Source organism: Dermochelys coriacea, chromosome 8 (genome assembly GCF_009764565.3).
Source record: "Dermochelys coriacea isolate rDerCor1 chromosome 8, rDerCor1.pri.v4, whole genome shotgun sequence".
NCBI classification, from domain to species: domain Eukaryota; kingdom Metazoa; phylum Chordata; order Testudines; family Dermochelyidae; genus Dermochelys; species Dermochelys coriacea.
The window spans coordinates 105,438,908-105,465,806 of record NC_050075.1 but is presented as its reverse complement, the minus strand read 5'-3'; the positions used below and the strand labels follow the sequence as shown (position 1 = coordinate 105,465,806).

Genomic DNA, 26,899 nt, shown 5'->3' with positions numbered 1-26,899 from the left:
GTTGCTGTCGCTGCCTCTCCTTTCCGTCCATTTTCTCTCTGTGGTCTGTGTGTGTTTGTTTTTGTTTTGTTTCTCTCCCCCCCCCCCACACACACACACACACTTACACACTCTGCATTTCTATTTCCCCCCCCCCCAAAATTTGTTCACAGTTCTACCCACTTGGTGACTCCTCCTTTATTTCCCACCAGGCAAACATGAAGGTCACATTATTGCTTTGGGAAGGGGACATCTGTTGGGGACATCCACTGGCATCTTGCACAGCTGATCTGAACATCTCCGAAAAAGAGAAGCTTGGGCTGGAGGCAGCCTGTTTGAGCCAAATACATGTAGCTAGGCCTGGAAGCAGCTCTAACTGGGTCCCACTGCAGTCTTATAAATAGCATGGTCCTTCAAAATCAGGGTTAAGATAAGTTAGCAGGGCCATCAGAGGAGAGGGAAAGAGGGGTTAGAATGGACGGAAGTTTGCAATGAGTTCTATGAATAGAGGACTCCATAACTGTCAATCCAGCACCTTAAATGAACATTAAATTCAGTTAATGGTTTGAGACTTTTAATAGATGAGTGTTGAAAGGTTTTTCTAAAAAAATGTTTTAAAAACAGATGTACTTTTAGCAAGATGTAAGACTCCTGACAGATAACTAATATTTAGTACTTATGTTATGCATTTATAACAAAGAAAGATGGTGTAAATACAGACACCAGGAGCATGAACACCTATCAATCCCAGAACCTCCAGCACCAAAAATACAGGAGTCTACTACCTTATCTAAAGAAAATTCTCACTTCTGTTAAGATTCTGGGTCACGATATGGCTTACAGCTAAGAGCGCCAATCTCAGGTCAGACTCTCAAAAAAGGCCTGTAACAAATGCGCACTCCTGGACTACTATGTTAGTCTTACCATGGAGCCACGGACAGTCCCCTTAAACTCTCCAGCCCCTCTCTACCATCCAGACAAAATGAACCTTATGATGAAAGGTTACTAAAACCAAAATTCACCACACATTAGGTTCTTCCAACCCCAAAAGCTCGGTCACTCACTCCAGGTCAATGGATACTCCAGATCTCAAACCAAAAACAATGCTGACAGCCAATTTCTTTAGTAAAATAAACTAAAGGTTTATTATCTAAGAAAAGAAATGAGATGTATTGAGAGGTTAAAGCAAGTAAAATATACAACAGGTGGGTTAGAGTTTGTAAGTTCGATTGATAACAGAGATGTAATGTCTGCCAGTACCCATAAGTCTCTGAGGGTTGCCCAAAAACCTAATAGCTTTCTTTGACAGGGTAACACTTGTGGAGGGGGTGGGAAGTGGTAGATGTGTTGTATCTTGACTTTAGTCAGGCTTTTGATATGGTCTCTCATGACCTTTTCATAAACAAACTAGGAAAATACAACCTCGATGGAGCTACTATAAGGTGGGTGCATAACTGGTTGGAAAAAACTGTTCCCAGAGAGTAGATATTAGTGGTTCACAGGCAAGCTGGAAGGGCATACTCAGTGCAGTCCCGCAGGGATCGGTTGTGGGTCCAGTTCTGTTCAGGAGTGGCAGAAGCCCCCTAGAAGTGGGGAGGCCACAGGCTCCCTAACCGAGCCCCACCCCCTGTTATCCCCCCCAAGACCCCATTCCCACACTGCCTCTTCTCCCCAAGCCCCTGCCCTCACACTGGCCTTTTTCCCCCAAGGTACCACTCCCATGCCACCTCTTCCCCCAAAGACCCCATTTCCCACTCACTCCTCTCTGCCCCCTCCCCACATTGCTCACCCTTACAGCTGTTAAAAATGGGGGGCCATGGCCCCCGGGTCCCCTGTTCCAGCACCACTGGTTCCGTTTAATATCTTCATCAATAATTTAGATAATGGCATAGAGAGTACACATATACAGTTTATGGACAATACCAAGCTGGGAGGAGTTGCAAGTACTTTGGAGGAGAGGATTAAATTTCAAAATGATCTGGATAAACTGGAGAAATGGTCTGAAGTAAATAAAGATGATATTCAATAAGTACTCCATTCAGGAAGGAACAATCAGTTGCACACATACAAAATGGGAAATGACTGCCTAGGAAGGAGTACTGCTGAAAGAAGTCTGGGGGGGTCATACTGGATCACAAGCTAAATATGAGTCAACAGTATAACACTGTTGCTAAATAAAATAAATAATTTTAAAAAAGCAAACATTCTGAGATATATTAGCAGGAGTGTTGTAAGCAAGACACAAGAAGTAATTCTTCTGCTCTACTCTCTGCATTGATTAGGCCTCAACTGAAGTATTGTGTCTAGTTCTGGGTGCCACATTTCAGGAAAGATGGGGATAAATTGGAGAAAGTCCAGAGAACAACAACAAAAATGATTAAAGGTCTAGAAAACATGACTTATGAGGGAAGACTGAAAAAACTGGATTTGTTTAGTCTGGAAAAGAGACGATAGAGGGGACATGACAGCAGTTTTAAAGTACATAAAAGGTTGTTACAAAGAGGAGGGAGGTAAATTGTTCTCATTGATCTCTCAGGATAGTACAAGAAGCAATGAACTTAAATTGCAGCAAGGGCGGTTTAGGTTGGACATTAGGAAAAACTTCCTAACTGTCAGGGTGGTTAAGCACTGGAATAAATTGCCTAGAGAGATTGTGGAATCTCTGGCAATGGAGATTTTTAAGAGGAGGTTAGACAAACACCTGTCAGGCCTGGTCTAGATAATCCTTAGTCCTGCCATGAATCCAGGGGATTGAAGTAGATGATCTCTCAAGGGTCCCTTCCAGTCCTACGATTCTATGAAAATGGCTTTGGGGACCAGTGTGTATTCGCTCAGAATTCATTGGTCCAGAGATACAGGATCATGCCCAAGGTTTATTCTGATAGCTGTCTTCCCTGGAAAGCAATCTGGCACATGATCCCACCACAGCATGGGTTTGTAGATTTCCCATTGCTTTGAAGTTAGCATGCTTATCATTTACTGTTCTAAGGCTTCTGTTGCAGTTATGGGCAATCCCATTGCAGACACACATATAACACATTTAGATAAACCCACCAGGCAACTTTTCTTAGTTTACAGGAACAGAGATAGCCAAAAACAATCCTTCATTAGTTTTCATGCAGTATTACATATTAAATAAATTCTCTTCCTAATGCTAACACATCTTTTGATTTAGAGCTAACTAAGTGCAATGTAAATCAGCAAGTTTCAGATGAGTGAAGAACATAACATTAGCATTTCACTAGTTTTCAAGCATTTAGGGCAAATGTAATCATCAGGCATATGCCATGTATATGTAATGTGATAACATCCTCATTTGTTCTATTCTAATAAGTGAATTGGCTTGAACACACTATGACCTTTTAACATTTCTTTTGTTTCTATTCGCATGTGAGTGAATTAGCCTGCTGCCTTGACTTGAGTTGGCAGCCTGCTGGGGAGATTTTTCAGAGTAGCAGCTGTATCTGTATCTGTTTAGTCTGTATCTGCAAAAAGAAAAGAAGTACTTGTGGCACCTTAGAGACTAACAAATTTATTAGAGCATAAGATTTTGCGAGCTACACTCTGATGAAGTGAGCTATAGCTCACGAAAGCTGGGGAGAGTGACTGAATATTGGAACAGGTATTAGAGGCCTCTCATTTTTGATGCTACAAGTCCCATGTTTGGCCACACCAATAACCATGGCATCCGAGAGGATTCAGCCACCAGATCATATGGCCACTTTACTTTCAAAATAAAAGAACATTATGAACTCATGAGATCATGGAATTAGAAAGTGAAACTGATTAGTCCTTTGCTTTTACTCAAAGAATGTACACTGTTATTCATGGATTCAGCAAGAGGTGCAAGAATGTGCTTATACATATACACAAAAATAAAGCATGAACAAAATTACAAAAATTGACGTTTTAGTTTTACGTATAAGAGAACTATCAAAGATTGACAAACTTTCTGTATGAATTATAAGGAAGTCACATAGCCAGACTGCACTGTGTGTATGTGTATCTAGTATGTATTAGCTTAAACCTAAAGGAAATCCTTGTGAATGCTCTTCTTTAAGTGACATTTAGGGCTTGTCTACACTTACATTTTATAGCGCTCCAACTTGCTGGCTCGGGGGGCGGGTGTGAAAAATCACCCCCTGAGCGCAGCAAGTCTGAGTGCTTTAAAGCGCGAGCGTGGACAGGCTCCCAGCGCTCAGAGCTATTCCCCTCAAGGGGGTGGATTATCAGGAAAAACTGTAATATGTCTGAAGATTATATCTTTTAAATTAATCTAGAAGGGTATCAAATGTCAGTATGACAGAATATATTGAAACGTCAGCAGATTGCTCAAGAGCAACATTTTAAGCTAAATATATGGGATTCAACTGATAAAGACTTAAAGGATAGGAATGTAATTAATGCCAGTCAATCTGGTTTTATGGAAAATAGGTCTTGTCAAACCAACCTGATCTCATTCTTTGAAGAGATTACAAGTTTGATTGATAAAAGTAACTGCATAGATGTAACGTAGACATTTGTAAGGTGTTTAACTGTCAACATAAAATGATCTTCAGTGAAATAGTTAAGCAAGGAAACTCAGCTAGTGTGTTTATCCCACAATCCCAATCTACTTCTCATTCCTTCCTGGCTTCCAAAACCCTCTATTGTCCCTTCATAGCTGCCAAAACTCCAGAATCCCTAACAACAGGTTCCACAAGTCAGTTCGTTATGTTGTCAATATAAAAATCTTCCACACATTGGAAACTGAAAATTCACGGGCAGAGTGAATTAAATAGAATCAATATTAAAATAAACGCCACATGGAATTCTGGGCTGGTTGTATTATTCATACTGTATTTTGATCAGAAAAAAGCCTGTTTTTAAAATTCACTCAAGGCGGCTGAAGAATTTCCAGTCTGTCACAGAATTCAGGAGCCTTACCACAGAGTTTAGGTACAGCTTGCTGCAGAGTAAATAAGGCCTTGTATAAAGCTAATAGCACAAAACACTTTTCGCAGAAGGAGTTCTGAACAGAAGACAAATTAATTGTTCTCTTCAGTTTTACTGTATTGTATAATGAACAGTGTGTGTTTCATAGTGTAGTATTTAGTTTCAGTGTCTGACGCACATCTCCCCTACATTAAAATTATAGCTCTATGAGTACTTGAAAGTCTTGCAGTACACTTGCCTCCTAGCTGGAAACTTAAAACTTGTTTTATTAATAAAAGATTTTTCATGCCTAGCCCAATTTAAGAACAGTCCTTCATGTTCTGCACAGGCCTGCGGAGTCTAAGCCAGAAGCCAATTATTAGCCAACTGCTTCTAACTATACCAGCTATTTCAGTATGACAGCTCAAAAAAAAATTAAGCTCCAATTCCATATTATATAACGTTAAGGATGCAAGAATTGCTACACTGCTGGCTAATAATATGCCAGATTAATACTCCATGCTGTGTAAACCCCAAAACACATCCATCTGGATTTAAGTAACTTGTCGCTATTGAGTATCAGAGGGGTAGCCATGTTAGTTTGTATCCACAAAAACAACGAGGAGTCTGGTGGCACCTTAAAGACTAACAGATTTATTTGGGCATAAGCTTTTGTGGGTAAAAAAAACCCACTTCTTCAGATGCACTGGTCACTGTTGCTACATTAAAAGCCCCACTAGAAATTTTTTCTGCAATTATTATAGGAAGTGTGTAAAACAAGAATTCAATAGTGCATTAAGATTTGCCTGGGCACACAACCATTAATAGAAAACAAAAAACAACATGTGTTGTACTTGCTGCTAGTTATGTTTTTCTCATGATTTTGCATTAATAGGTGTTATACATAAAGGTACTTTCTTTTAAATTAAAAAGAAAAGGAGTACTTGTGGCACCTTAGAGACTAACAAATTTATTAGAGCATAAGCTTTTGTGAGCTACAGCTCACTTCATCGGATGCACGAAAGCTTATGCTCAAATAAATTTGTTAGTCTCTAAGGTGCCACAAGTACTCCTTTTCTTTTTGCGAATACAGACTAACACGGCTGCTACTCTGAAATCTTTTAAATTAGTATTTATTACAACCCCCAATTTAACAGCAAGCAATTGCATCCATTGTGAAGGATTGTACTTGGAAAAGAGTTTTTTCAGCTAATACAGAAATTAGACAAATAAAATGAACTGACCATGTTGCATCAGTTAGCCTTTCAAAGTATCCTTGGTTGTGTTACAGGTACAAAGCCTACTTAAAAACAAACAAAAGGAAGTATTTTTTCACACAACGCAGTCAACCTGTGAAACTCCTTGCCAGAGGATGTTGTGAAGGCCAAGACTATAACAGGGTTCAAAAAAGAACTAGATAAATTCATGAAGGATAGGTCCATCAATGGCTATTAGCCAGGATGGGCAGGGATGGTGTCCCTAGCCTCCGTTTGCCAGAACCTGGGAAATGGGCAACAGGGAATGAATGGATCACTTGATAATTACCTGTTCTGTTCATTCCCTCTGGAGCACCTGGCATTGGCCAATGTCGGAACACAGCATACTGGGCTAAATGGACCTTTGGTCTGACCCACTATGGCCATTCTTATGTTCTTAATCCAATGTTTGATGTATACTTCAGAATGGTGTCACCAAAGCTCTTATTTCATATTATTTCATTAAGATAGAAAGTTGGATTTTCTACCCACTTACAAAGCTGCCTCAGAAAAAAAGTCTAGAATTATCTTGGATTTTTCTTGACTTTGATTTTCCATCTTAGAGACTGCATACTAAGATGAACTTCTAGTCCTTTGAACAATGAAATTGTCTCCATACTGGACGTACATCAAGAAACTTAATATGAAATCAGAGCACCATTGAATTTAGGTTAATCACACAGGTGGCCCTACTGACATCATAGTGGAGCACAAACTTACCACCCAAGCAAGCACTAAACCTGCATCACAGGATATCATCTTAAAAAATTTCTCATTGTTTCAATTACTGTGGAGGAAAAGGAAAGTCTTGTTTTACAGATTGATTGGAGGGGGGGGAAGGGGAAGGGAGAGAATGTGAATCAGACTCCACTATTTGGGCATCTTTTACTCCCTGCAGATGATCTGCCATCACTTCTGGAGGAACAGATCCCAGAGATATTACATTTTAAATCCACATCACCACCATAGGTCAAATGCATGCCTAATGTAACATGTTTCAGAGTAGTAGCCGTATTAGTCTGTATTTGCAAAAAGAAAAAGGAGTACTTGTGGCAACTTAAGAGACTAAAATTTATTTGAGCATAAGCATAAGTTCACTTCATCGGATGCCTTCAGTAGAAAATGTAACAAGCTCATTCAAGAGATTGTCAAAGGTATTTAACTTGTAACTCCACTGCAGAGTCAAAGGACTAGAGAATGTCAAGCACATTGATTGTTAAAAATCAAGCTCGGTGGCAGCAACTATTTGCCTTCACTAAACTGTATATAGAAGCAAAGATCTTCCGTGTGGCCTGATAAGATCATCTCTTCTAGAAAACTAAAGCAGCAGATCAACTAGCACATATGCTGGTAATGTATCCTTCCTCTGCCCACACCTTGCTCCTAACTGCTCCCACTGAATCCCTCACCCACTTGTGTTTCCTGATATTCTCCCATACTGCCTCTTCCACCTGGAACATCTGCCTTCTCCTCCTCGTGAAACTTTTCCCATTAAATCCATCAGTATTGGCTGGTAGATTAAGAACTATCAATTTAATCTAAAAAGCCTGTTTGCACAGCACATACAGGGCCTGCCGGAGGTTACAGTAGCTCCTAGAAATGCAAACAAGAAACAGCATCATTCTGTGAACCGTTATAACATGAATTCACTTTCTCCAGTTACTGAGAGGCTACTCCATGCAGTGCTGTGTCTTAGCACCAGAAGCAGATAGCTACATATGGAGTGTTGAACATTTCTGGGCAAAGAAGTGTAAACAAAATTTAAAAATCATAAATTATGTAACATAGCCTTTATTTTAATTTGTAATTTAAGCACTTAGCCACAGAATTAGGAGCTTTTACAATTTTAAAATACACAGTACAAAAGAAACGTTACATCACTAACATAACATCTGGAAATGCTACATCTCATGTCAGAGAGATGTAAATACAATTTGGACTATGACTTTATTCAAAGCCATAAAATCGGGGAAGGAAGGCAATAATCTCTGCAACATCTTAAAGTCTAAAAGTCAATGCATTTATCAATTCCCCTATAGCAAAGTTAAGAGCTTTAAAAATATTTTACTTAGCCTAATACCTAGCAAAAATCAAAATGGCTATAAACCTTACTAGAAGAGCCAGCATGGCAGAACACTGCTGACACAAATTTGAGATTGCACAATCTCATCTTGGCTTTACAGTTTGGAAAGTCAGTAAATGCTGTAAACACTGAGAAGCAGGTGACTGCCACAACCGCAGATCTGCTCAAAGAATAAGAGATTCTTTTTACTGAAAAACTGAATCAGAAAAAGAAAATAGGGAATGAAGAGAAGAGATGGAAACAGAAAAGAGGAGAAGGGTACGAAGGCATTGTGCAATAAACTACAGCATGTTGTTTCAGATTCCACAATTACGTGCCAACATCACAACATGTCTACTTCTCCTGTTAAGAAGCAAAGAAATTCAGCAACCTGTACTAAAGAAACAAATGCAGTTCTGTAGGCCCAATTAGAAAGCCAAATGGAAGACATCCAGACCACAGGTTCCCCAGCATATAAAAGATAAATATTTAATGTGTGCATGCATTTAATAAAACAGATAAGAAACAAAAAGCCAATCCAAAAATTTTCCACCATTTCCCACATCCTCCTCTGCAACTTTCCTAAAATAAATGACATACCATATTGTAAGTGGTTGGGGAAAATGTTTATGCTACTTCCCAAGATCCCCACCACTCACCCACCCTAGGCAAAGCATATACAAGAACTTCAGATGACTAGCAGACCAGGAGAGGCCCTCATTCAGAAACGAAAACACAGCCTCTGTACAAAATACTGCATCATCGACTTGAAAGAGGAGAATCACTAAGGTTAGCCACCCACCTTGAACACCTCAGAGAAGAAACCAGAGCCTATTTTCTCACAGGTGAAGTCATCAAGACGTGTAAGTCTGGAAAAGGCACTTATCAGGGCTCTGTACGAAGAGGTCCAAACTCTCCCCACCTGGGACACAGTCCCGTCACCGCCGCCACCCCCATCAAAGTCTTCAATGCGCTCCAAGCGTGGTGGAAATCCTGCTATTGAATTCCGCTTACTTCGATCCATTGTGGAAAATAAATGGTTCCTTTTGAAAAGAAGGATCTCTCACATCTTAGGTGCTTGAGTAGTTTTTCTTCTGTTTTGGTGGGATGCTAAAAAACAAGAAGAAAATTACATAAATTTCATTAGCTACTACTATCAGGGACATATCCAAAAAGAATCCAACTCTTCAGTCACCTCTTTAGCCTGACAAATTTAACTCTCATTAGGAAAAATAATCAGAATCCTAGTAAGCGTACAAAAGGGAACAACATAGAGATAGAAAAGGCCATTTTAGGCGGTCCAGTCTATCTTTAGATTCCAGAAATACCTCATATTACTGGCTATAAGATTAAAGAGACACATACTTAAAGTATTGGGCCCCAAACACGGTAAGAAAAATCCTTCTATTCCTACACAAGGTTTTTGGGTTTTTTTAATTAGTCAAATAAAATACATTCTCTATTTCACTAAGATTTTTTTAATACTGTAGTAACTCCTCGCTTAAGGTTGTAGTTATGTTCCTGAAAAATGTGACTAAGCAAAATGATGTTAAGCGAATCCAATTTCCCCATAAGAATTAATGTAAATGGTGGGGGGGTTAGGTTCCAAGGAAATTTTTTTCACCAGACAAAAGATTATATGTATATGTACAGTGTGTGTGTGTGTGTGTGTGTGTGTGTGTGTGTGTGTGTGTGTGTGTGTACACGCGTACACACACAGTATACGTTTTAAACAATTTAATACAGTGCACAGCAATGATGATTGTGAAGCTTGGTTAAGGTGGTGGAGTCAGAGGGTGGGATATTTCCCGGATAATGCCTTAGTGCTAAATGACGAACTAGCACTCGGCTGAGCCCTCAAGGGTTAACACATTATTGTTAAATGTATCCTCACTCTTCAAGGCAGCCCAAATGGAGGGAGGGGAGACAGCATGGCAGACAGAGACATATACTGAAAGAGAGAGAGAGAGAGAGATGTGCATTGCCCCTTTAAGTACTCTGACCGCACTCTAAGTACACTGCCTTTTTAAGTAGATCAGGAAGTTGAGACAGACACTGCTACCATCAGCTCCCTCTGTCCTGAGCCCTGTCATGTTTCCCCGTCTCTCCCCCCCCGCTCTATGGAGATGGGTAAACAGGGTGCAGGAGCAGGGGGGAGGAGGACACCCTGACATTAGCCCCCCACTTCCTCCCTCCCCCCTACATAGCAAGCCGGAGGCTCCCAGGAGCAGCTCCAAGGCAGAGGGCAGGAGCAGCACATGGCAGTGGGGGGGAGGGACAGCTGAACTGCCGGCAATTGCTAGCCCGCTGGGCAGCTGCCGCACAGGGAACTTAGGGGAGCTGATGTGGGGGCCGATGGTCCAACCAGGTTCCAAGCCCCTCACCAGCTAGCTTCAACAGGCTGCTCTTTCTGCAAGCAGTGACAAAGCAGGTGGCTGCCAAACAACGTTATAAGGGAGCATTGCACACCTTTAAGCAAGCATGTTCTCTAATTGATCAGCAATGAAACAACGTTAACGAGGACAACTTTAAGTTAATAGTTACTGTACTAGTTTTAGGGACCCAGCAAGAAAAATAATGTTTTATGCTTCACCATTCTAGAGTAACAGCTAATGAACATTTCCCATAACTCTGCTGCCATCACAAGAAAACCACTCTGCGCTAAGACTTGACTGAGGATCCCTGGACCAAAAAACAGCATGTCAAGGTTCCTCCCCACTCTGAACTCTTGGGTACAGATGTGGGGACCTGCATTAAAGACCCCCCTAAGCTTATTCTTACCAGTTTAGGTTAAACACTGCCATCACCAAAAAGTGTTACACAAAGAACAGAGGAAGTGCCCACTTGGAAACGTCCCCCCCACCAATATCCCTCCAAGCACTACACCCCCTTTCCTGGGGAAGGCTTGATAAAAATCCTCACCAATTTGCATAGGTGAACACAGACCCAAAGTCTTGGATCTTAAGAACAATGAAAAGCAATCAGGTTCTTAAAAGAAGAATTTTAAGTAAAGTAAAAGATTCACACCTCTGTAAAATCAGGATGGTAAATACCTTACAGGGTAATCAGATTCAAAACAGAGAATCCCTCTAGGCAAAACTAAGTTACAAAAAGACTCAAAAACAGGAATATACATTCTATTCAGCACAACTCATTTTATCAGCCATTTAAACAAAACAGAATCTAACTAGATTGCTTACTGATTTTTTACAGGAGTTCTGACCTGCATTCCTGCTCTGGTCCCAGCAAAAGCATCACACAGACAGAGAGAGCCTTTGTCCCCATCCCCCCCTCCAGCTTTGAAAGTATCTTGTCTCCTCATTGGTCATTTTGGTCAGGTGCCAGCGAGGTTATCTTAGCTTCTTAACCCTTTACAGGTGAAAGGGTTTTGCCTCTGGCCAGGAGGGATTTAAAGGTGGTTGGCCTTCCCTTTATATTTATGACACAACAAAACATCAAAATCAGATAAAGGACAATCTTCATCAGCTGTCAGTAGCAGCAGCAGCACCTACATCCTTTATTCAGGTTTCCATACACTACAACTTCAGAGCCAACACCCTTAACCTGTAAAAAGAATGAGGAGTACTTGTGGAATCTTGGAGACTAACAAGTTTATTTGGGCATAAGCTTTCATGGGCTAAAACCCACTTCATCAGATGCATGGAGTAGAAAATACAGTAGGAAGATAGATACACACAGAGAGAGAGAAAGAGAGAGAGAACATGAAAAGATGGGGGTTGCCTTACCAACTCTAATGAGACAAATCAATTAAAGTGTGCTATCATCAGCAGGAGGAAAAATCACTTTTGTAGTGGTAATCAGGGTGGCCCATTTCAAACAGTTGACAAGAAGGTGAGTAACAGCAGGAGGAAAAATCACTTTTGTAGTGGTAATCAGGGTGGCCCATTTCAAACAGTTGACAAGAAGGTGAGTAACAGCAGGGGGGAAATCAGCATGGGGAAAGAATTTTTAGTTTGTGTAATTTAGTTTGTAAATTGTGTACTTTACATGGATGGGTCATTACACAAACTAAAACCTATTTCCCTATGCTAATTTTTCCCCCTACTGTTACTCACACCTTCTTGTCAACTGTTTGACATGGGCCACCCTGATTTCCACTAAAAAAGTGATTTTTCCTCCTGCTAATAATAGCATACTAATAGATTTGTCTCATTAAAGTTCGTAAGGCAACCTCCATCTTTTCATGTTCTGTGCGTGTGTGTCTTCCTATTTTATTTTCCACTCCATGCGTCTGATGGAGTGGGTTTTAGCCCACGAAAGCTTATGCCCAAATAAAGTTGTTAGTCTCTCAGGTGCCACAAGTACTCTTCGTTCTTTTTGCTGATACAGACTAACACAGCTACGACTTTGAATCCCTCAACTTGTGTAAGTTATCACAGGCTACATCTACACTACCACGATAAGTCAACCTACGCTACGCAACTCCAGCTATGTGAACAACATAGCTGGAGTCCCAGCTATGTCAACAACATAGCTGGAGTCGACATGCCTTAGGTCAAGTTAGCATGGGGACTACACCACGGGGGATCGACGGGAGAGAATCTCCTGTCAACTTACCTGACTTCTCGTTGGGGGTAGAGTACAGGGGTCGACTGCAGAGTGATTTGCAGTCGATTTGGCGGGTCTTTACTAGACCTGCTAAATCGACTGCTGGTGGATCGATCTCAGAGCTTTGATCCCTGCCATAGTGTAGACCTGCCCACAGTTCCATTGAAGTCAACAGAGCAATGACAGTTGAAGATTTAGCCCCAAGTCTATTATAACATCAATGATGTTCCCACTCAAGGTAAAGTTCCAGAGTGGTTTTGGGGTTCTTTTTTCTTTGTTTATTTAAATCTACATTAATTTACATTCAATTCAAAATACAGAAAATAAACTACTGTATGTTTGCCAAGTAGAAAAGGAAAAAACACCAGTAAGGGAATTTTTTTTTAAGAGGACAATGAAGTAATCAGGATGACTCTGGAGCCTATCAAACCAAACTGGCACTGGCAAACTTGACAGGTGGCCTACTTTTTTGTTTAAACCTTTATGCTCACTAGGTTGTTCATCTTTTCATATTTAACTGCTTATTTTCAGCAATTCAATGTGTCCTTGGAGAATCTGAGTTCATCACAGAGTGAATAGATTTTTTAAGGGTACAGAGTAGGAAAAAAGAGGGGAGCCTGAAGCAGAAAAAACAGTGATATATATTGAAAAGTGGACAAGTGAAGTCACTAATGAGACAAGGAACAGATGAGGCAGTTATACTTCTGTTTACACAGATGTGGGAACCCTAAACCTGAAACAGTTACAAATGCCAATTTAAAAATAGTCTATTGAGTTTTAAAGAGCATTTCAAAAAAAAAAAAAAAACAACCATAGAGGCTCACCAGCTGTCCCTTGGACACACAGCAATATTGTTTATAAGCATGTTTTGTATGCAATGCATGTCTTATTTCATAGATGTTACTTCAGTGCCAAAATGCCAAGAAAACAGATGGTAACCCCTTTTCTGTTCAATAGTGAACTTTACTTTGCAATGCCAAACAACATTCAGGTTATACTCTCAAGAAAAAGGAAAGAAGCAGTTATAGAACAAAAAAATATGTTGCATTGCTCAGGTACCTACCACTTATTTGACCAAGTCCTTGAAAATCAGAGAGAAAGTATTAACAACTTTGGCTAGGGACTGTTTGATCTCCACAATGCAGGATATGGTGGTGGTCCTATAGAACTCTATAAACACTGTCTTAAGCGGAATTTACCATGCAAAGTTCCACAACATATGCAAGCTGACCCCACTTGGGTTCTGTGTTCATTGACTATCACGCTGTGGGGGCCCACTGACATGCAGGAGATCAAGCTTCAATTTCTAACCTCATGTTCTTGCTCTGAGAGCCATTCGGGTCTGGAAGTGTTACAGAAGCATCAGCACAGGCATGACGTCTGGCATCCCTGCAACTGATGAAGAACATCACCGACACCTCTGAAAACTATCCCCTCCTGAGCTGTGAGGATGATGCCCCGACACAATTTCTGAGGTAGGTTAAAAATAAATAAATAACTCTTAGTGCTCCAACTGAGATCTGAACAAACATCTTGCTGATTATTTAAGGAAGCACTAGGAAAGGAGATGAAGAGGAAAGTGCTCAAGAATAGTGAACAAGGTGCAGAGGAAATGCAACAGCAACTCATTTATATTTCCTATTCAGACAGAGCCCATCTTTGAAGAAGGACTAGATAAAGTAGCACTAGTGGAAGGCACAAAGTTGGGGTATGACTTATTTATGCTGCAGTCACACCCATAACGTGCTAGGTGCTCTCTCAGAGGATTGTCACAGTTCCTACCCCAAAGGGCTTAAAATCAAAGCCCCGCTCCTTCAGTCGATTTCACATGAAGTAAGCCCCTGAATTTGCACAAGTTATGTCTACACTGCAATTAGACACCTGCGTCTGGCCTATTCCAGCTGACATGGGCTCACAGGGCTTAAGTTAAGATGCAATTGTGGTGTAGATGTTCAGCTCAAGCTCTGGGGCCCTTACAGGGTCCTAGGGCCTGAGGGGCAGCCCAAGCCCAAATGTCTACACCATTTAAACAGGCCCTTAGCCCAAGTCAACTCGCATGAGTGTCTAACTGCAGTGCAGACATGCCCACAAAGCTCTTCAGACTTCAGTCAGGCACCACTTGGGTACAAGGGTCCATCCACTGGAGTTCCTCACAGGCTCGGGGACAGTTTGTTAAGTTCATAGGTGAAACTGTTCACACACACACACACACACACACACACACACACACACACACACACACACTATATTATATATTAGTGTGTGTGTGTGTGTGAGTGATTTTTATTTTTATATATATATCTATCTATCTATCAGATACAGAAGAATATTGTTGTCCCCTATGCTAGCAATCATCAAGCACAACAGATGTGGTGTTTGATCAAGCAGGAGAGAAACAGGGAAAACCCACAAGCAACTGGGTACTATTAAAAAAAAAAACTGAAAATTGTGAAAAAAATCCAACTGGAGGTAAAAGAAAAAAATAATCAGTCTCACAATATACTTTCCCTATCAGTTTGTTCTTTTAAAAAAATAATTACACATGCACCATCCTTTATTACTGAAATCACATGGTGAACTTAGGGAAGGTCTATACAAGTCCCACACTGAAAAATTAAAACCTGAAAGGTTTTACCATCTGGATTCTCAAGTAACCCATTCCTTCATCTTGGCCAGCTAAAGCTAATCTAATTTCCAGACAGTTACTCAGTGCAAAAAATATCCATGGAAATTGCTAGGGTAGGAATTGTATTAGTCTCATTTTCTCACTAAGTTTGTAGATGCAGCATTAGAAAGAGGAAAAATTTAAGCAGGAAGCATTCCAAACAGGCCTAGTGTCATTTTGGCCAATTACACTAATGATCACATTCTCAATTAAATCATCCAAGGTTTAACTAACTGTCTAGTAAGTCTGAGGTACTTTAATTAACCATAGCAAGTAGTAAATTAAAGTGCACTGAACAGAATCCAAAACAATCCCGTTGCAAAACAGCATTTTTAATATTAAAGTTGAGCCTGGAAAACTGTTCAACTGTGCTCAATAGCCTATTAAAACACTGAACATGCTAGAAGTGTTTTCTGCTTAACTGCTGGCTTTCAAACTCCTGTCTTTGACATTCTTGTACATTTGGTGAGGGTAGAAATACCCAACCCCAAGTCAGTGTCTTTTAGGTACGGAAATATCTACAATATCTGTCTTCCAGAATGCTTCCTTGCCTTACCCAACCATCTATCTTTTTGCTAAAAAAAGACACTGTCCAGGTATCAAATTTTTTTTGTAATTATGTATCAGTTCAAAGTCTTTTGGAAGCCTGAACTGAATTTTTTTTTTTTTTAAATAAACTACAACATTTTCCTCCATTGCATGAATTCACCAATTTATTACTGTAGGACTGCTTACAAAAGATTGTAGAATTCGTTTGTATTTATTTCACTTGATGTTTGAGTTTACAAATATAAGCTTTTGTTTCAAAAACATCGACAGAAAAGCCCATTATGTCACATCGAGTTATCTCCCAGGGCACTTGCAAGGCAGCTCAAAAGACTTTATAACCCAGTGCTTTGCATTTTATTTCTTTTCAAAGAGATATAAAAATAGGTCAAGTTTCAGGCCTCCCACCTTGACAGTGTCCCTTTAATGCCTCAAGACACAAAACAAAGTCTCTCCCAAATAAACGGGTTCAGGCCTGTCTTTACTACAAGATTCAGGCAAGTTTAAGCATGTGCACATTTACACACGTCAATCTTAAAAAGACAATTTCTACTAGAAAAAATTGCCTGCTCTCTCTAACTACACAGCAGCAGCCATTAATTATATGTCTATATATTACACACATAGAGGACTTGTTGCTCGGCATCTAGCCTGGAAAGGAGAAGATCTGGTAAGTATCCGAGTGTGTGTGTTTGCTTGCTGAGGAAGTATCCGAGCGTGTGTTTGCTGGGAGGGAGCCTGAGTGAGTGTCTGATTGGCTGCTAGCCTGCAGGGGGCGGGCATTAGGGTGTCTGTGTGTTTGCGTCAGGGAAGCCTGGCTGTTTAAAAATAGCCAGAGCCTCGCGAACCAGCTGAGCGGCAGGGGGACAGCAGAGCAGCTCACAGCAGGAGTTTGCCTGGGAGTTCGCCTGGAGTGAGCCCAGTGAGGCTTACATTTTGCCAACGTCTCTGAGGAAGCTCCGTAGTAGGTAGGTGATATGGAAGGGGGGGATTCAGCTGTTGTGACCTGCACTGGATGTGCCATGTTTGTCTTTCTTCCACAGGACAGAAGCGACTTTGTCTGTACAAAGTGCAAGCTGGTCTCCATATTGGAAGAGAAGATTGAAGGTCTGGAGCAACAGGTAACGACCCTGCGTTGTATACGAGAGACTGAGGATTTTCTGGACCAAACTCAGGATAGCCTTCTAGGGGCACAAAGCTCTAAAGATGTAGAGCAGGTTGCACAGAGGAGCCAAGAGGCCAGTGAAGAAGCTTGGCAACATGTGACCTCCAGAAGAGGTAAGCGGAATGTCCGGGTTCCAGTAACACAGACACAGGTAACTAACCGCTTTCATGTTCTCTCCACAGGTACCAATGCGGAGAGTGGACCAGATGATATGTCTGGGGGGAGAAAGCGGAAGGAGACTCCGCTGGTTGGGAGGCATGAGATGCGATGTCCTGAGGTTGGGGCTTCCACGACCACCACTCCCAAGAGGAGAAGGCGGGTGGTGGTGGTCGGGGACTCTCTCCTCCGGGGGACTGAGTCATCTATCTGCCGCCCTGACCGGGAAAACCGAGAAGTCTGCTGCTTGCCAGGGGCTAAGATTCGTGATGTGACGGAGAGACTGCCGAGACTCATCAAGCCCTCGGATCGCTACCCCTTCCTGCTTCTCCACGTGGGCACCAATGATACTGCCAAGAATGACCTTGAGCGGATCACTGCGGACTACGTGGCTCTGGGAAGAAGGATAAAGGAGTTGGAGGCGCAAGTGGTGTTCTCGTCCATCCTCCCCGTGGAAGGAAAAGGCCTGGGTAGGGACCGTCGAATCGTGGAGGTCAACGAATGGCTACGCAGGTGGTGTCGGAGAGAAGGCTTTGGATTCTTTGACCATGGGATGGTGTTCCATGAAGGAGGAGTGCTGGGCAGAGACGGGCTCCATCTTACGAAGAGAGGGAAGAACATCTTTGCCAGCAGGCTGGCTAACCTAGTGAGGAGGGCTTTAAACTAGGTTCACCGGGGGAAGGAGACCAAAGCCCTGAGGTAAGTGGGAAAGCGGGATACCGGGAGGAAGCACAGGCAGGAAGGTCTGTGAGGGGAGGGCTCCTGCCTCATACTGGGAATGAGGGGCGATCAACAGGTTATCTCAAGTGCTTATATACAAATGCACAAAGCCTTGGAAACAAGCAGGGAGAACTGGAGGTCCTGGTGATGTCAAGGAATTATGACGTGATTGGAATAACAGAGACTTGGTGGGATAACTCACATGACTGGAGTACAGTCATGGATGGTTATAAACTGTTCAGGAAGGACAGGCAGGGCAGAAAAGGTGGGGGAGTAGCACTGTATGTAAGGGAGCAGTATGACTGCTCAGAGCTCCGGTACGAAACTGTGGAAAAACCTGAGTGTCTCTGGATTAAGTTTAGAAGTGTGTGCAACAAGAGTGATGTCATGGTGGGAGTCTGCTATAGACCACCGGACCAGGGGGATGAGGTGGATGAGGCTTTCTTCCGGCAACTCACGGAAGCTACTAGATCGCATGCCCTGATTCTCATGGGTGACTTTAATTTTCCTGATATCTGCTGGGAGAGCAATACAGCGGTGCATAGACAATCCAGGAAGTTTTTGGAAAGCGTAGGGGACAATTTCCTGGTGCAAGTGCTAGGGGAGCCAACTAGGGGGAGCGCTTTTCTTGACCTGCTGCTCACAAACCGGGTAGAATTAGTGGGGGAAGCAAAAGTGGATGGGAATCTGGGAGGCAGTGACCATGAGTTGGTTGAGTTCAGGATCCTGACGCAGGGAAGAAAGGTAAGCAGCAGGATACGGACCCTGGACTTCAGGAAAGCAGACTTTGACTCCCTCAGGGAACAGATGGCCAGGATCCCCTGGGGGACTAACATGAAAGGGAAGGGAGTCCAGGAGAGCTGGCTGTATTTCAAGGAATCCCTGTTGAGGTTACAGGGACAAACCATCCCGATGAGTCGAAAGAATAGTAAATATGGCAGGCGACCAGCTTGGCTTAATGGTGAAATCCTAGCGGATCTTAAACATAAAAAAGAAGCTTACAAGAAGTGGAAGGTTGGACATATGACCAGGGAAGAGTATAAAAATATTGCTCGGGCATGTAGGAAAGATATCAGGAGGGCCAAATCGCACCTGGAGCTGCAGCTAGCAAGAGATGTCAAGAGTAACAAGAAGGGTTTCTTCAGGTATGTTGGCAACAAGAAGAAAGCCAAGGAAAGTGTGGGCCCCTTACTGAATGAGGGAGGCAAGCTAGTGACAGAGGATGTGGAAAAAGCTAATGTACTCAATGCTTTTTTTGCCTCTGTTTTCACTAACAAGGTCAGCTCCCAGACTGCTGTGCTGGGCAACACAAAACGGGGAAGAGATGGCCAGCCCTCTGTACAGATAGAGGTGGTTAGGGACTATTTAGAAAAGCTGGACGTGCACAAGTCCATGGGGCCGGACGAATTGCATCCGAGAGTGCTGAAGGAATTGGCGGCTGTGATTGCAGAGCCCTTGGCCATTATCTTTGAAAACTCGTGGCGAACGGGGGAAGTCCCGGATGACTGGAAAAAGGCTAATGTAGTGCCCATCTTTAAAAAAGGGAAGAAGGAGGATCCTGGGAACTACAGGCCGGTCAGCCTCACCTCAGTCCCTGGAAAAATCATGGAGCAGGTCCTCAAAGAATCAATCCTGAAGCACTTAGAGGAGAGGAAAGTGATCAGGAACAGTCAGCATGGATTCACCAAGGGAAGGTCATGCCTGACTAATCTAATCGCCTTTTATGATGAGATTACTGGTTCTGTGGATGAAGGGAAAGCAGTGGATGTATTGTTTCTTGACTTTAGCAAAGCTTTTGACACGGTCTCCCACAGCATTCTTGTCAGCAAGTTAAGGAAGTATGGGCTGGATGAATGCACTATAAGGTGGGTAGAAAGCTGGCTAGATTGTCGGGCTCAACGGGTAGTGATCAATGGCTCCATGTCTAGTTGGCAGCCGGTGTCAAGTGGAGTGCCCCAGGGGTCGGTCCTGGGGCCCGTTTTGTTCAATATCTTCATAAATGATCTGGAGCATGGTGTGGATTGCACTCTCAGCAAATTTGCAGATGATACTAAACTGGGAGGAGTGGTAGATACGCTGGAGGGGAGGGATAGGATACAGAAGGACCTAGACAAATTGGAGGATTGGGCCAAAAGAAATCTAATGAGGTTCAATAAGGATAAATGCAGGGTCCTGCACTTAGGATGGAAGAATCCAATGCACCGCTACAGACTAGGGACCGAATGGCTCGGCAGCAGTTCTGCGGAAAAGGACCTAGGGGTGACAGTGGACGAGAAGCTGGATATGAGTCAGCAGTGTGCCCTTGTTGCCAAGAAGGCCAATGGCATTTTGGGTTGTATAAGTAGGGGCATAGCGAGCAGATCGAGGGACGTGATCGTTCCCCTCTATTCGACACTGGTGAGGCCTCATCTGGAGTACTGTGTCCAGTTTTGGGCCCCACACTACAGGAAGGATGTGGATAAATTGGAAAGAGTACAACGAAGGGCAACAAAAATGATTAGGGGTCTAGAGCACATGACTTATGAGGAGAGGCTGAGGGAGCTGGGATTGTTTAGTCTGCAGAAGAGAAGAATGAGGGGGGATTTGATAGCTGCTTTCAACTACCTGAAAGGGGGTTTCAAAGAGGATGGCTCTAGACTGTTCTCAATGGTAGCAGATGACAGAACGAGGAGTAATGGTCTCAAGTTGCAATGGGGGAGGTTTAGATTGGATATTAGGAAAAACTTTTTCACTAAGAGGGTGGTGAAACACTGGAATGCGTTACCTAGGGAGGTGGTAGAATCTCCTTCCTTAGAGGTTTTTAAGGTCAGGCTTGACAAAGCCCTGGCTGGGATGATTTAACTGGGACTTGGTCCTGCTTTGAGCAGGGGGTTGGACTAGATGACCTTCTGGGGTCCCTTCCAACCCTGATATTCTATGATTCTATGATCTGATAGGTGCATGTTATTAATTTCAAAAGGTTTTCCAAAGAATGAGATGCCCAACCTTTGACACAAGACATCTACCAAATGTTAATCATTCAAGCTCACAATTCTAAAACCGTGTTCCTGATCCAACTTCAATCCACAGTGCTATAAGAATATACAAGAAGCAGGTAGCCAGGCGTCACTTAGCAATGTTATCTATAAAGGAAAAAAGCGATCTCTGTACAGGGGGTCAAAATTCACACACGTCAACTAAGTCAAAAGAAGTGCATTTTGATGATCTTGGTTCCCTAAATCTATGAGAAGCAGAAGGAGGTAAAGCATAAGAGACCAAAAGAGCTAAGAACCTGGAATTCCAGAATTCTATTCCCAATGACTCCCTGTGTGACAGTCACTCTCTATGCCTGATTTTCCCAGTATGTAAAATGAAGATAATATTGGCCATCTCACCAGGGGCGGGGGGGAAATCAGTCAAAGTTTGTACAGCATAAGGCCTTACCCAACTCCCACTGAAGTCAATGGGAATCTGTAATGGGAAATAGACTGGGCTCTGTGGAACTTTTCTACACTAGGAAATTACACTGGGTTGGCTGACATGACTTAAAATACATAATGTAGATAAGAGCTGTCACATTTAACCCAATAGCACTTGTCTACACTGAATGTTATACATCATGTTAGTTAATGTGTTCTAATACAAATTTCCTAGATCAGACAGCCAAAGGATATTTCCTCTCTAGTCACCTCAGCTGCCTCCATAGATGACATGGGGATGTACGTCATTCCCATCCACTTCTTGTTCTGCAGCAGAGTCCTTAGCTATGGGAACACAGACACAACTACCTTTGCAAAGATTTAGCAGTGACTTCTTCCCTATGCATCACCACACGTAGCCCAAACATTGGTCCACAATATTAGTAGTCCACATCAGTTAAAAGAAAAGGAGTACTTGTGGCACCTTAGAGACTAACAAATTTATTAGAGCATAAGCTTTCGTGAGCTACAGCTCACCTCACGAAAGCTTATGCTCTAATAAATTTGTTAGTCTCTAAGGTGCCACAAGTACTCCTTTTCTTTTTGCGAATACAGACTAACACGGCTGCTACTCTGAAACCTGTCACATCTGTTAGCAAAGCATAATTGCATGTCAAACCTAGAAATATGGTAGACTTAACAACAAGAACTCAGAATGTTGCTCCAGTGTCAATGAATTTCCATAGGCTGCCGCTGACTGTACAGCTACAGAAGCTTGTATAGTGTAGTGGATTCAGCACGAAACTAGAAGCTGGGAGTTCAAGAGTGCTAATCCTTGCATGGCCACTGACTTGATGTGCCATTTCAGCAAGTAACTTAACTGCTGTCTCTTTTCCCCCACCCCCAAATCAGTAAAATGATGATAATATCTACCTTACTCCTTCACACGGGGCTGTGAGAATTAGTTCTATTTTCAAAACACGGTAAAACCACTAAAGTGCAAATATACACAAGTGCCATCATTAACTCTATAGGACATCAGATATTCGGCCCTGATGAACTCAGGATATTGAGCTACAAACAAATGCTAAATCCTGGATTTTTAATTTTACATTCATATTATATTTATCTGATCTTCGTTGTTCCTGAAAGAGCCACTTTCTGACTCTAGCCAATGCTATTATAACGTATGCTTTCCACAAAAAGACCACAAGTTCCTCAGAAGTGACCTGCATTACCCCTGCTCCAGAGACTGTCAGTTGGCTAAACTGTGTGGTAGTTTGTGATGCCAATACATTTCCAAAAGAGGCTGAGCTGAAACAAACCTCTCACCTAATTTGTGAATCCAGCCAAGTCTGAATTCAGTAAACGGGACTGACTGGTCATTAACCCCTTACACAGAACCTGGAATTCAAGCCCAAGTACAATGGTCACAAACATTTTTAAGCATCTAACACTCCTTCAGGAAATGTAAATACAACAACAACCCTGAAATACTAAATGCTATGTCCTTAGTGTTATTGCCTATAACTTCTAGGGTCCATTTAATTTAAAGGTAACCCCATTAAGGGACCTGGTAACCACCTGCAGTCCCCTAACCTGGTTGTAACAGTTCCACTTTGTAGCATACACAAGACCTTATGCTAAGCAGACTAAAGACAGGTATATGATTTGCTTTAGTTTGGTTACAACACATGGTTGCTGTATTTAAATAATCCTTTTCAGGCAAGGTACATATCCCTTTGAGAGGCAGGAAACATGAGTTGTCTAGAAGTCATAATGACCCATTTGTCCCTCCCTACAGAGAGCAGCGTAGACAGTGCAGAGCCCAGAGCAGTACTGAGAGGAAGTGGCTTTTGCCTCCTGGATTCTGGAGTTGCTGGGGCTTGCTTAGGCACAACACAGGTTAGGGTAGCCCTAAATAATGCCTTGGAGGCCGAGACCTCTATTCGTCAAGGCCTAGGAATGCATTGGTCATATCCCTTCCCACCCCTTCACTAGGGGCTATCCTCCTCTGCATTTGGAGTATTCTCAGGAAATAGGAAGCAGCTTTCAGATACTTTGCAGCCCCTTTGCATCAGCCAATGCAAACGAGCCATAAAGCAATAAAGAATCCAGCACAACAAAGGCAGGAACAAAAGATAAAGAAGTGCTGGGAAAGATAAAATGAAGAGATGTACCGTATGTATTCTTGAGTGTAAAAAGGGTAGAAACACATGGTCTTTTAGGTAATTTCCATTCATGAGGGATAATCATTTTAACTTTTGTTTTTCAATTTTCAGAACAGAAACATAAGATTAAAATCTCTCCTAACATTTCAGCCACAGAGAAAATAAGAAGCTGGCTGAAACAACAGCTTACTTACAGATTTTACTTAATGTCACAATAATCATAGAATATCAGGGTTGGAAGGGACCTCAGGAGGTCATCTAGTCCAACCCCCTGCTCAAAGCAGGACCAATCCCCATCTAAATCATCCCAGCAAGGGCTTTGTCAAGCCTGACCTTAAAAACTTCTAAGGAAGGAGATTCCACCACCTCCCTAGGTAACACATTCTAGTGTTTCACCACCCTCCTAGTGAAACAGTTTTTCCTAATATCCAACCTAAACCTCCCCCACTGCAACTTGAGACCATTACTCCTCATTCTGTCATCTGCTACCACTGAGAACAGCCTAGATCCATCCTCTTTGGAACCCCCTTCCAGGTACTTGAAAGCAGCTATCAAAGCCCCCCTCATTCTTCTCTTCCGCAGACTAAACAATCGCAGTTCCCTCAGCCTCTCCTCTTAAGTCATGTGTTCCAGTTCCCTAATCATTTTTGTTGCCCTCCACTGGATGCTTTCCAATTTTTCCACATCCTTCTTGTAGTGTGGGGCCCAAAACTGGACACAGTACTCCAGATGAGGCCTCACCAATGTCGAATAGAGGGGAACGATCACATCCCTCGATCTGCTGGCAATGCCCCTACTTATACAGCCCAAAATGTCATTAGCCTTCTTGGCAACAAGGGCACACTGTTGACTCATATCCAGCTTCTCGTCCACTGTAACCCCTAGGTCCTTTTGTGCAGAACTGCTGCCGAGCCATTCGGTCCCTAGTCTGTAGCGGTGCATGGCATTCTTCCGTCCTAAGTGCAGGACTCTGCACTTGTCCTTGTTGAACCTCATCAGATTTCTTTTGGCCCAATCCTCTAATTTGTCTAGGGCCCTCTGTATCCTGTCCCTACCCTCCAGCGTATCTACCTCTCCTCCCAGTTTAGAGTCATCTGCAAACTTGCTGAGGGTGCAATCCACACCATCCTCCAGATTATTTATGAAGATATTGAACAAAACCGGCCCCAGGACCGACCCTTGGGGCACTCCACTTGATACCGACTGCCAACTAGAAATGGAGCCATTGATCACTACTCATTGAGCCCGACAATCTAGCCAGCTTTCTATCCACCTTTTAGTCCATTCATCCTGCCCATACTTCTTTAACTTGCTGGCAAGAATACTGTGGGAGACAGTGTCAAAAGCTTTGCTAAAGTCAAGGAATAACACGTCCACTGCTTTCTCCTCATCCACAGAGCCAGTTATCTCGTCATAGAAGGCAATTAGATTAGTCAGGCATGACTTGCCCTTGGTGAATCCATGCTGACTGTTCCTGATCACTTTCTTCTCCTCTAAGTGCTTCAGAATTGATTCTTTGACGACCTGCTCCATGATTTTTCCAGGAACTGAGATGAGGCTGACTGGCCTGTAGTTCCCCGGATCTACTTCCCTTTTTTCAAGATGGGCACTACATTAGCCTTTTTCCAATCGTCCGGGACCTCCCCCAATCACCATGAGTTTTCAAAGATAATGGCCAATGGCTCTGCAATCACATCCGCCAACTCCTTTAGCACTCTCAGATGCAGCACATCCGGCCCCATGGACTTGTGCTTTTCCACCTTTTCTAAATAGTCCCGAACCACTTCTTTCTCCACAGAGAGTTGGTCAACTCCTCCCCACGCTGTGCTCCCCAGTGCAGTAGTCTGGGAGCTGATCTTGTTTGTGAAGACAGAGGCAAAAAAAAGCATCAAATACGTTAGCTTTTTCCCACATCCTCTGTCACAAGGTTGCCTTCCTCATTCAGCAAGGGGCCCACACTTTCCTTGACTTTCTTCTTGTTGCTAACATACCTGAAAAAACCCTTCTTGTTACTCTTAACATCTCTTGCTAGCTGCAACTCCAAGTGTGATTTGGCCTTCCTGATTTCACTCCTAATACAGACTTGGCTTTTATATGTCATTTATAAACTCACATAGCTGAAATACATAAAACATACCTTCAAAAGTATGCCTTGAAAAGCACAGGCGTTTAGTTATTTAGTTTGTGGCTACAGAGATCACAGAAATTCTGCATATCAACTATTTACAACAACAATATAGAACATTGTTTATTCAGCATGGTAGGTATGTAATAAAAAAGTCACAGGTCCGCGTGACAAGAAGCTTACAATCTAAATCAGATATAACACAGGGAGGCTAGACAACAGATGGGGATAGTGGGAGGGATACAAGTGACCGATCATGAGATATACTTATTGCTACCTATGCAGTTTGGTTAGTTCCTTTTTTATAATATATTAAAATCTGGAGAGAGAATGAAGGCCAGAGCAGAGGTCAGTTTACATAACTTACATTTTCAGAGCTCTAAACAAATATTGACTGTTTTTCCCCCCCAAAAGTGTGTCATTTTTGCATTCATTGCAAAACAGTGGCCTGTAATAATCAGCTGCATAAAGAGCCACAATTATAAACATACATATTTCAACGCAGTGGATCTTGCAATAGTTAAATCTTTTCATTATTATTATAAAGGATAATGTTTTAAGTTACAGGCACTGTACACTTTCAATGTTGGTTAATTTCATTTTTTCCACGTGCCTCCCTATATTATACACTGAAGCAAGAAATACAGATCCTCATTTCTCCCCACTCCCATCCCTCAACCCTTCAGAATAGAAACAGGTGATCTACAGGCACAAGAATGGCTTAGCACAATGAATTTAAAAAGACAGGATACACTTTCCATCAAGTGTTGGACAATGCCATAAAGATCTGCAGTACAAACTAAACGTGTTTTATATGCAGCTGTTTACATGAAGCCAGAACTAGTGCAGGTGGAATTATACAGCATATGTCTGTGGCCAGGCAGTAAGGGCCAGACAGCAGTCACACACCTTCTATTGATTTAGCAGATTATATAATATACACATATCAAGCCAAAAAGACTTAGTAGAAATGTTTATGGAACATTCACTGGCATGTCAGACCTTCCCATAAAACACTTTTCTAAAGTTATAAATTCCATTGCATCATTCCATGTGCAGATTATAAATTTACTGATCTGCAGATTGAGATGCTAGAAATCTGATCTCTGATTATAAAAAATGATTACTACTTCAGAGGATATGTAAAGTTCATTTTTAAAGAATAGTTCATAT

At 42.3% G+C, this 26,899-nt stretch overlaps 1 protein-coding gene across 4 annotated transcripts in view; it reads right to left on the bottom strand.

Annotated features, from left to right (window-relative positions):
• Positions 1-26,899, bottom strand: part of TESK2 (testis associated actin remodelling kinase 2) — a 123,354-nt gene that overhangs the window by 95,049 nt on the left and 1,406 nt on the right. For all 4 annotated transcript variants that reach the window (XM_038413354.2, XM_043491137.1, XM_038413353.2 and 1 more), the window contains exon 2: positions 9,014-9,321. In XM_038413354.2, coding sequence (XP_038269282.1) covers positions 9,014-9,235 — 222 coding nt within the window. In that variant the 5' untranslated portion in view covers positions 9,236-9,321. The remainder of the gene's footprint in view (positions 1-9,013; positions 9,322-26,899) is intronic.